At 56.5% G+C, this 10,907-nt stretch overlaps 1 protein-coding gene across 1 annotated transcript in view; it reads left to right on the top strand.

Annotated features, from left to right (window-relative positions):
- Positions 1–5,202: 5,202 nt before the first annotated feature.
- CORO2B (coronin 2B) overlaps positions 5,203–10,907 on the top strand; it is a 133,918-nt gene continuing 128,213 nt past the window's right edge. The window contains exon 1 of the mRNA XM_036437680.2: positions 5,203–5,421. Coding sequence (XP_036293573.1) covers positions 5,407–5,421 — 15 coding nt within the window. The 5' untranslated portion in view covers positions 5,203–5,406. The remainder of the gene's footprint in view (positions 5,422–10,907) is intronic.

The following is a 10,907-nucleotide window of genomic DNA, read 5'->3' as shown; positions in this document are numbered from 1 at the left end:
CTCACCCTCAGGGGGAGGCTGCTCTGGTGAGTCACCCAGGCACGGAGCGTGCAGAGGTGATACCGGAACAAAGGGGCGAGTCTGCAGCACCAGCTGTTTCTCATCCCCTCTTTGTACGGCCGTGCGGTGGTGGGAGGAGCTGGGCTTGGACTTGGAAATGGGTTTGAACACTGATCTGCCACTTTCTAGCTATGTGACTGCCTTCAAGTCACTTAGCTTCCAAACCTTAGTTTTCCCTCCTGAAAAGTGAGTGTAGCTTCATGGGGTTGTTGGGAGGATCAAAGGAGACTGGGCATAGAAGCATCTGCAAGTCACACAGAATGATTTAGAATTAGAGCATCTGTATTCATAAGGAATATTGTTCTGGAGTTTTCTTTCCTTGTGATGGCTTTGCCTGCATTTCGCGTCAGGGTAATTCTGGCCCCATAGAATGAGTAAGGGCCTATTGTGGGTCTTGATCATGAAACCATAAGACATGGAGGAGACCTCTGGGTAGCGTCAAATAAGCCAGACACAAGACTAGGGACTGAGATGATGAGAAGCAACACGCCCACAAAGGTGGGCTGGTCCAAGGCCCTCAGGGACCCCAAGTTGGAAAGTAGGTCTTGTGTTCTCCCCTGGGGTTCAGATCGTGGAAGGTATGCTGAGGGGACACTAAGGAAGGGAGCAGGGTGGGGGCATTTCTGGAACGGCCAGGAAAGGCCTAGTTAGTACAGAGACACTTGGGTAGATCCCCAAAGGAGGCCAGGACAGGAGTCCTGAGAGCAGTTGGGTGTATAGTGACACTTATGCATGCTCCAGTTCCAAGAGGGTGGTCTGCTGAGCAGGGTGTTCCCACAGTCTGGCTGGCGCCATATTCCTTTTGCAGGGTCTAGGTCATGAGCAATTGGGCTGCTAGAATGGTGCTGACATGCTGATTTTGAGTGAATCCCATATCAGACCCAGGTCAAGCTCAGGCCTTTGGGCTACCATCACTCCAGGGTCTGTGAGGTGACTCTGGCCCATCTATGTTTTGACCAGGGCGTCACTTCTCATCTGCAACACCAAGAGTGGCCGCGGTGATAGCAAGCATTCTTTACCTGGTGCCAACCTCCACGAGCACCTATGGCATCACTCCACCCCATTGCCATCTTCTGTGACCTAATGGGTCTGTCATTTACACCCCAACATTCTGAATGATCAATGAATGACCCAAACACAGTGATCCTTCTTATCTCCTCCACATTTGGTAAGACTTGCATTTATGGTCATCAGTGAAGCAGATGAAGAGCATGCGAGAGAGTCACTGGAATTCAGGATTCATGGACGACACAATGGATGATACAGAGTCACGGATAATAATGCAACCGGCATGAAATAAATGGTAGCAGAGAACTGCAGGGGTGAAAAGATCCATATTGTTCAATGCAAACAGGTGCCTAAAAGCCATGGCATTGTGACTAAAAACTTTTTCTCCTGGTGAGGGATAAGAAACGGACCAGGAATGACCTATTTGACAATAAAGAACATGAAGAGCTGGTTCCTAGGCCTGAGGAGGAAAAAAATGGCTCTTGGGCCCACAAAGACTCTGCACACTGATTGGACCATAAGCAAACAATGCTGGTACCTGTTTTCATCGATAAATCACAATACCTCATATAGGCCAAAAGATTTGTGCTACATTTGAAAATCAGATTGTTTATATAGACATGGGTTCCCTCCCCACACAAATTTGCCCAAGGCTCTGCACACACTCAGGGCAGCGCTGACTGGGGAGATAAGCCTGTTCTTGCGAACGAGAGTTCAGAACATCTTGCAGCGGCACAGGAGGCCTTGGCAGCCATCTGGTCCCAAGCCTGCTCTTTGCAAATGATGAGGGACTGAAATGCAGCAGCGACAGGTGCCTGGTATCTAACACGGACAAGCTGCAGGTGCGGGAGCTCCCCTCCACTCTCTCTAGATGCAATGGAAAAAATATCCTCAGGTGAGGATTAACAAAGCAAAAATAAAAAACATAAAAACAACCCTCCCCCCCACACACACACCACCAGACAAATACATATAATTTTGATAATTATAAAACAGAGTGAGTTAGGCCACCGTGGAGGTAGTGTCAGGAGAGCTACACAGAGGAGGTGCCATTGAGCTGGGCTTTGAAAGGTGAATAGGAGGTTGCTACACCGAGAAAGAGGGGCGAAGGCATTGGAGGCTGAGGAGAGAGCTTGGCCCAAAGCATGGAGCCATGAGAGTGTCCGGAGGAGACCAGAGCACACACTCTTAGTTACTCCACAATGTGTAACACATTCCCTCAGCCGCCCTCTGGTTTCACCGGCAGCTCAGTGGATGGTTTGAGAAAGCTCAGACTTGAGCTGACTGCATCAAGTAAGCTGGGGTGGGGGTGGGTTCTTTCCATTTCTGCCCCAGGGCATTCTTCAAGCTGAAGTAACGCCCCAGGGGGCAGCCCTCAAACAGGGAGGAAGAGAAGCCTGTGGACAAATGCCTGCTGGCTGACTCCGGCAACCAGTCCTGGACACGTCCCAGAAGTCTCTGGGGAAACTGGCCCCCTTCCCTCCAGCCGTGACCTTGAGAACACACAGCATAAAGCCAGTCTTTATATCGGCTCTTCCTCCTTCCCAATCTCACTACCCACCCCCGGCCCTCTCTTCCACTTCGGCTTCCTGGGACACCTTCCAATGAAACCACCCGCGTCCAACGCCTTTGTCAGGCTCTGCTTTGGGGAGAGGCCAGGCGAAGATGGGCCATGTGCTGGGGACCAGAGTGGGGGCCATTGTGGTGCAGACACTGCGCCACAGAAAACGCACACGTTTCTGAGAGGCTTCTGCGGGCCAAGTCCTTGACCTGACAAGGCGGCGCGGAGTTCTTAGAGAGGCCCTTCCTCTTCCAGACCTCCGTTCTGACTGGGGAGACGTGACACGAGGGGGTGAGCCGGCACCATGTGAGGGCTCAGCATCATTTTCTTTCTGCCTTTGGAGCCTGTCACGTGGGTCGTGGGCAGCAGATTGATGTTCCTAATTACATTTGGCTCAAGCTGATAGTAAGCATTTGTCTTATTCTCAGAGTCTGTAAGGCGGATGGATGGTGGGGAGGGTGCCAAGAGGCATGCTGGGTAGCCGAGGATGGCAATCTGGGAATTGAAACATCCGTGAGAGATAAAGGTGGACCAGTCACAGCCGTGGGGGGAGGGGGATTTGTGTCTCTGAGTTGCCTTTTCATGGCTTCCAAGGGCTGGAGGTCCTGGAAAGGTTTTAGGGGCGCCCACCTGTTTTGAGGCTGTCCAGACCAGACAGGGACTGTGACCCCTTTTGAGGCTGGACAGCTTGCTGTGGGTCTAATCTAAATGTCTTCTGCTGCAAATCTAAGGTTTATTTTGACTGATTGGTTTTGGTGGTTAGTGTTTGCTGAGCACCTGCCGAGTGCCCAGGGGTACCCAGTAAGAGAAGATGTGCCTCGTGCATAGGATGCTTCCCAGCTCAGAGTGTGTGCCAACAGGAAGCTCATGTCAAGAAGCCCAGATAGCCACAGCCAAATGCAAGTGGTAGACCCCGGGGGGGGGGGGGGGGGGGGGGGGGGGGGGGGGGGGGGGGGGGGCTGGAGTTGGCAGGAGAATGGCAAGGAGGTGGGATGGTGAGAGGTAGGGAGGTTTGGATTAGTGCAGAAGGATGGGGTGAACAATGTGGTCAAAGGTTTGAGGTCCAGTATGGGAACCAGGAAGGGTCTGTATGAATGAGATGCCTGAGGCCTGTGGGGCAGCATCTGCTGCCCGAGAGATTGAGTAAAGTTACTCAAAGTCCTCCTGAGTGAAACCAGGACTCATAGCCATTCATCCAGCACCTAAACAGGTGGGGGCACAAATAAGGCATCCAGGCTGAGTGGCCCTGGAACACACAGACCCAAAGTACACAAGAATTCTGTTCATCACGGTGTGATTTGAGGCAGGTCTCCTCCCCTCTTTGTTCACTCAGCAAAACGAGGATGGTGATTCCTGTCTCCTTCCGTTGCATTTTGGACTGAAAGAGGAAATGCAAAGAAAATTAGTGTGTTGGTCCACAAAGCTCTCCACAGAACCCCTTATTGCTGGCGTGTCACCAGTGTGCTTCCTGAAGGCAGGCTCGGGTCTCCTCTGCTCTCCTGGCACCCGGGACACACAGGTGGTCACCCGCTGAGTCGCCTGCGTTGTTGCACACTTGATTTGGAAGTAAATCTTGGTGTAACAGGAAGCCAGCACTATGGGGCTTGCAGTGAGTGGTGATGCACCCAAACGCTCTGCACTCTCCATCTGGCCTAACCTGTCCCTGGCTCAGCCTTAGCCGTTCATTCAGTGGTTTAGGTTAGGCCCAAACAGGTTCTGTTCAGGTACTCCGGCTGGCGGGGTCACCTTCAGGTGATCGTCCCTCAAGCCCCTGCAACAGCCCCAGGATATGGTGTGACCGGGTCAGGATCAGGTCACTGCACAGGACGCATCTGTGTTCTCCCGACCAGCCGCACCAAGGGCAGTGCAGACACACCTGGGGCCGGGCCCCCAGTCCCTAGAAGGCACCTCTTACCACCACGGGTTCCAGGGCCTTGTAGAGCTTGCGCGCCCTGGATCTCAGAGAAACGCCTGGGGGCAGTCCCGCCGCGTGTCCTCGTCTAAGTCACTTTCCACTCCAGTCCTGTTCCTTCCTCCGCAAAATTGTCTACGACCCTCCCACCCCCCTCCCCCGACGGGCCAGCTAATCGGATAGAGAATTGGAGTCAGCCGATCGCTCACACAGTCCCACTACGCGACCCGGTGCCTGGGGTTGGCGGGAGTGAGGCACCTCCCAGGCCCACGCGGCGCCTCCACCGTCCGTCTGGCGGGTGATTTCACCAGCGTCCTCGGGCCAGCGGGGTCGCGAGACCCTGGGCTGCCGCCCACTCCCAGGCCAGCAGGTGCCGGGACCCCGCTCGCCCAGCCGCCCGGCGTCCGCGGGCCCGAAGGGGTTAAGCGCCCGGACCAGGCTCCGGGAGCCGCGGTGCCCGGCGGCGGGCCACACGGGCCCGAGGCGCGGGGCACGGCGGCGGCGGGCGGGCGCTTCCTCCTCCCCCTCCTCCCTCCGCCTCCTCCTTTGTAGCGAGTTCCCGGCCCCTCTCCCTCCCCTCCCCGCCCCCCAGCCTGGCCCGCTCCCTCGCTCCCTTTCTTCCTGCCTCGCCTTCCTGCGGCGAAAGAGGCTCATCCATTATCCATGCACATTGGGGGCTGACAGCAGTGAAGAGCGGCGGGCGAGCGCCCGCGAGCGGTCCCGGAGCGCGGGCCCCGCGGCTCGGTGAGCCTCCCTCCGGCGGAGCCGCCCCGGACCCCTTCCCGCCGCCGCCCGGGCCTCCGGCGGACCCCGGCCGCCGCCCCCGCACGCCGCGCCCGCGCCCGGCAGCGCCCCGAGCTCCTGCATGACTGTCACAAAGGTAAGCGCCCGGGCTGCGGGGGCGCGGGGGGCGGAGGAGGGGGCGCCGGTGCTGGAAGGTGCGGCGCGCGCCTGCTTAGCTCCCCCGGTCCCCGGAGTCGCTCTGGCCCCGAGGACTGCAGAGGGAAGCGGGAGGACGCGGCTCTGGCAGCCGCTGTGGTTTGGACAACGAGCCGGCTCACCACCGGCCCAACCCCAGGGCTGCAGTTTTAACCCTTGTCTGGGATGCTGCATTTTTAACCCCGGAGAGCGCCGTGGGGCGGCCCCGGGGTGTCCCCCGGTGGAGCGCGCCGCGGGGAGAGGGGCCGGCAGGGACCGGTGCGGGCGGTGGAGTGGGAATGGCTGGCCGCCCAGAGGAGGCCACCGGAGGGGGAAGCCCACCACACCTGCCGGCCTTGCCGCCAATCCCAGGGACGCTGGCCCTCCGCCAGCGCCACTCACTGGAGAAGGCGCTCCCCAGCCTTGGGAGTTGCTACTGGGGATTAGGCAAGGTTCTGAGGTGACCGTCATGAAGATAAGGGGGAGGGAATGGGACAGGGAGGGTAAGAGGGGCGTTCTGGCAGCCTCCACATTGACGAGGGGGTTTGGACCTTGCCATAGGGGCCCAGGCTTATTGGAGAGACTTTGGGGTTTCTCTGTTGCGAGGGGGAACGGGTTAAGAGGAAAGCAGACAGGGTACTGGAAGGTGCCCAGGGTGAGGAGACTAGCAGACCTGAACTCACTCCCCACTCTACGCACACCCTGGGTGATTGTGGCTGGGCCCTTCCCTGTGGGCCTCAGTTTCCTGTTGTGGAATAGGAGGATGGTAATATGGGTCCCGAGGGTCATGCCGGGCAGTTGGAGAACAAATATGATACATCGAGGATGTGAACCCACACTTTGGAGGGAGCTCTGTCACTGGAAGGAGCGCTCAGCCTGGCCTTGGCCTTGGGTGTTGGCCTTGGTTTTGGTGATCCAGGCACCCAAGGCCAGACTCTGCTAGCTGTCCAGCTGGCTCTCGGGATTGGAGAGTTGGAGGCCAAATGGGAAGGGCGGTTTGCTCGTGGTCAGAGCTGTGCACCAAATGGAGGGTCAGCCATGGGAGCAACGGGAGGGGTAGTTCTGGACCCGTCTGATAAGTCAGGGGCAGGCAACCCAGGCCCCCATGAGATCTGCTACAAGACAACGCATTTGTTCAGGGCATTTGGGTTCAATTCCAAAACTGGGACTTGGAGACGTGGTGGGAAGATGAACGTGGGGGCTGAGGGTCCTCCTTAGCTCTGGCTGCTGCCGGCAGGGCTGGTGTGACCCACAGTGAGTAGGATGCTCGGCGTTTTGAAATGCTACGCAGGCTATTCATCTGGGAAGGATAATTATTATTAAGGTTATTAATGTCAAAGAGGAGAAGAAGAATGGACAGGCCTGGATGAGAGATAAAGGGTGTGAGTTTTGTAATAATGGCACTGAGATGTGATTCAGCGCTTCCTCTGTGTCTCTTTATTAAGGTGAGCAGATGTCCCGCTTTTGGCGGGACAGTCCCGATTTTGAACAATGTGTCCCTCGGGACATGGGACAAATGGTTCAAAATCGGGACTGCCCCCCAAAAGCGGGACGTCTGCTCACTTTACTTGTTATCCGTATGAGCCCGAGACCCCTACCTACCCAGGAGGCCTACAAGGAAGGTGTGTTTAGCAAGCACCTAGCAAGCGCCCTCTAACAGAGGAAGAAACTGAGGCTCAGAGGGTACAGGCTTTGCTTGAGGTCACACAGTAAGTAGCAAAGCTGGGGTTTCCCTTAGGTCTGTTGGAATCTGTGGCCTCTGACCTCCCCGTTGCTGTGCGCTGCTGAGCACCCTGGAGATGGGATTACTTCCATGTTAGAGGGTCACTGCTTGGAGGCGGCCCCTGAGGTAGGGAGTCCAGGAAGCTGGGTACTTGTTGGCGAAACCCGCTGGCAGGCCTGCCCTCCTGATGTCCAGGGATTATTCAGGAATGCTTCCCCACCCCCACCAAAACCCTCCGTGTCTCTCTCCTCCTGCTCTAACCAACGTGGCATCCGTCTAAGCCAGCTCCGGGGATTAGATAAAATCCCCACCTTAACCCTGTCTTCTTCACTCTCCAGGCGTCTTCAAACTACGGCCCGCGGGCCACATGCGGCCCGCAGAGGAGTCTGATCCGGCCCGCCAGGTTTTTTGGGCAGTGAGCGCAGCCGAGGTGTTACAGTAGGAATTAGTAGTTCATATAGTCCGGCCCTCCAGCTCTCTGAGGGACCATGATCTGGCCCCCACTTTAAAAAGTTTGAGGACCCCTGAGTCTTGCGGGTCCTTCCACCACGTTCCTGTGGGGAGGGCTGGTGGAGCAGGCGGCTGCAGGAGAGGGCCTGGTGCAGCCCTGCTGCCCGGGAGCCTGCTGGAGGAGGTGGCTCTGCAAGTTCCAGAAGAAGCCAGTGCTCGGAGTCTGAAGGCCCCGCCTCTAGTCCTGAATCAGCCACTAAGAAGGCTGTATGACCTTGGGCCAGTCAGTTCCACCTCTAGGCCTCTGCTTTCCCACCTGTGAAATGGGGGAATTGGTTTGGAAGATGCCTAGAGTGCCTTCTGCTGGGCCTTTAGACATCGTCAGCTTCAGCAAGGAAGTCAGCTCTCACGGGGATTGGGGGAATCTTCCTTCTCTGTTTGGTTATAAGACAGATATGAAGAAGAACCCTAGAGGACATGGGAGGTGGGATCACTGCTTACAAACTGGGGGTGGGGGGCAGGGGAGGCAAGAGCTTAGAGGGTGAGGCCTCAGCCCTTGCTGCTCCTCCTCCAGGCACAAGGTCATTCATCCCTTTTGGGGGAGCCTAGCTCCCTGCCCCTTGGACTGAGCTTTTGTGGCAGGCCCCCGGAGGGCAGAGGTTGGGTGTGGATTGCAAGAGGTTATTTTTGTTAGTCCAGAGATCCTGGAAAGCGGAGGAGAGGAGATCAGAGAGGCGAGCTGCTAGATGGTCTGCAGCACTTCCTGAGGGGAGGCGGGCCTCTGTGTCCCACTTACCACCCGGCCTCTTATACACATCCCTGATCTCCTTCATGGTGGGGTGCAGCTGGTGGGGTGAGGGGGTGGGACCTGGAGGGACCTCTGCCCTAATCAGCACTAGAGGTACAGAGACATGCGGATGGTGACCTTCTAGCCCGCTGGCATTGCTCCTGGTTAGGACGTTTCAAACTCTATTTTATTGTGAGAGTCTAAGAAGCTATCTTAGTTTCCTTATGTAAAGAGGAGAGAGAGAGAGAGAGAGAGAGAGAGAGAGAGAGAGAGAGAGAGAGAGAGAGAGAGAGAGAGAAAGAGGGAGGTTGGGAGGGGCCAGAAACAGCTTCCTGACCTTGGCCGGCCACAGGAGAGCCAGGCTTCACCTCCTCCCAGGTTTAGCCTAAAATCCTTCCACGGGGCAAGTTAGGGGAGAGGAAGCAGAGGCTGCTTTCCTAGTAACAACACGATTTTATTCCAGACGATTCTACTCTTTGAGTTCTTGTGCCTGCTTTTAGTAATTTTTGTATCTGTATTCCATGTCAGCAATATGCCAGACTAGCAGCACCTCTCCCGTTCTTCATACCCTTCCCGAAACTGCCGGCACCTGGCGAAAACAGAGCAAAGCCGCCAGCACTGTGAGCAGACTACAAGTCAGTGGGCATTGGGAAAAGGTCCTTTGGTGTGATTCCTGGCTTTTGTCTGTGATGCGACCAGAGACGGGGCTTCGGGGTAAGCAAGGTGGTGACTTGTGACGGGGTGACTGGTTCCCTGGTGTGCTGTGTTAGGTTAGAGCCATGAGCTCAGTGCTTTCCAAGTTTGGTGGGTGTGCTGTCAGGAATAACGTACCCTGAGCCTCAGGAATGCCTGCCGCACTCCAGGAGAACTAAGCAGGGGGATGTGGGCAGAGCGGAGGCCCTGGTGCCAGCACTCCCCCTCCGGGACCTGATTTCAGGTCCACAGGCAGCACTGCAGCCACTCCCAGGCCCTCCTCCTGCAGGTCAGTCCTCTCTCTCCTGCCCCTGTCCTGGCAGAGCCCAGCGCACTGCTGGCCACCCGGCCCCTGCTCAGTGTGACAGGACCAAGGGCGGTGTTGCTCTCCCAGGTAACTAGTACCAGTTAATTGTTTGACAAAGATCACGTGACTCTAGGGCCCCTATAGAGTGGCTTGTAGCAGAGCAGCATGTCTGAGCTGTCAAATCATCCAATCCTCTCCCCTGACAGACGAACGAGCTGAGGCCCAGGGCCCAGAATTGGGAGCTGCCTAATGTCACTCAGCAAGGTGGAGGCTGAAGGGTCTGGAGCCTGGTCCCCCTGACTGCTGGCCAGTGCTCCTTACCCCTGGCCGCCCGGTGAGGGGATGTCAGGCAGCCCAGTCAGAGGCCGGTGTTTCCTCCCCGCTCCAGTGACCACACTCTACAGGCCAACCAGGACTGCTGGGGCCCGGCTTTCCCTCTGCTGGGCAGCCTCTCCCCTTGGGGACCATGTTGGGGTTTAAGGTATATGGGAGCCCTAGCTATACCCAGGGACAGGATGGGAAGGAGGGAGTGCGAAGCCTCTCTACCTCCAAATCCTTGACCCAGAATCTAGCCTATGAAGGAGATGCCTGGGCTCCATTCCCCTCTTCTCTTCCCCAGCCCAACATCCCCCTTCCCAGCACCTCTTTCTGTCTGGCTCTTCCTGGGAGAAGAGATGTGAGAGCCACCAGGTCAGAGCCTCAGGTAAAAGGCACACACCCAGCTCCCCGCACTTGGGGGCGAAGAGGGTTCTGCCTCTCTATCTCATGCACTCATCATACCTCCTCCTTCCTGTCAGCTCTCCCAGATACGGAGCATCCTCTGAGGCCCACATTCACTCACTCCTTCTAGCTAGCACCCTTGGGTCCCATACTCAAGGCCAGGCATCAGGGTGACAGAAGATGTAAGCCATTGCCCCTTCTGTCCAGAACCCCCGAGGAGATGGAGAGGAAGGAGAAGCCTTGAGTTAGGAGTCTTGAAGTCCAGGGCATACCAGCTAGGAGAGGTCTGTCTTGCTTGCATACTATAGGATGCTCAATAAATACAGGCTCGCCAAAACCGGTTTGGCTCAGTGGATAGAGCGTCAGCCTGCGGACTGAAAGGTCCCGGGTTCGATTCTGGTCAAGGGCATGTACCTGGGTTGCAGGCACATCCCCAGCAAGAGGCAGCTGATCAATGATTCTCTCTCATCGATGTTTCTAACTCTCTGTCCTTCTCTCTTCCTCTCTGTAACAAATCAATAAAAATATATACTTTTTAAAATTAAAAAAAAATATACAGGCTCTTTCCTCCCCAACTATCTCTCCTTATAGGCAAGGAAAGGCGCTCTCCAGAAGAGCTCTGGTGAGTTATTGGAGGGCACCCCACAGGCCTAGCTTCTCTTGCCCGGGGGCATTGCCACCTTGGCACCTGTGGCATCACTAGAGGCTCGTGGGAAGGATTGTGAGGCTGCCCAGGGCCCCAGAATCACCCCACAGCTGGCTGGCCCT

This window comes from Pipistrellus kuhlii, unplaced genomic scaffold, assembly GCF_014108245.1.
Source record: "Pipistrellus kuhlii isolate mPipKuh1 unplaced genomic scaffold, mPipKuh1.p scaffold_m20_p_1, whole genome shotgun sequence".
Lineage (NCBI taxonomy): Eukaryota > Metazoa > Chordata > Mammalia > Chiroptera > Vespertilionidae > Pipistrellus > Pipistrellus kuhlii.
This window is presented reverse-complemented; position numbering and strand designations above follow the sequence as displayed.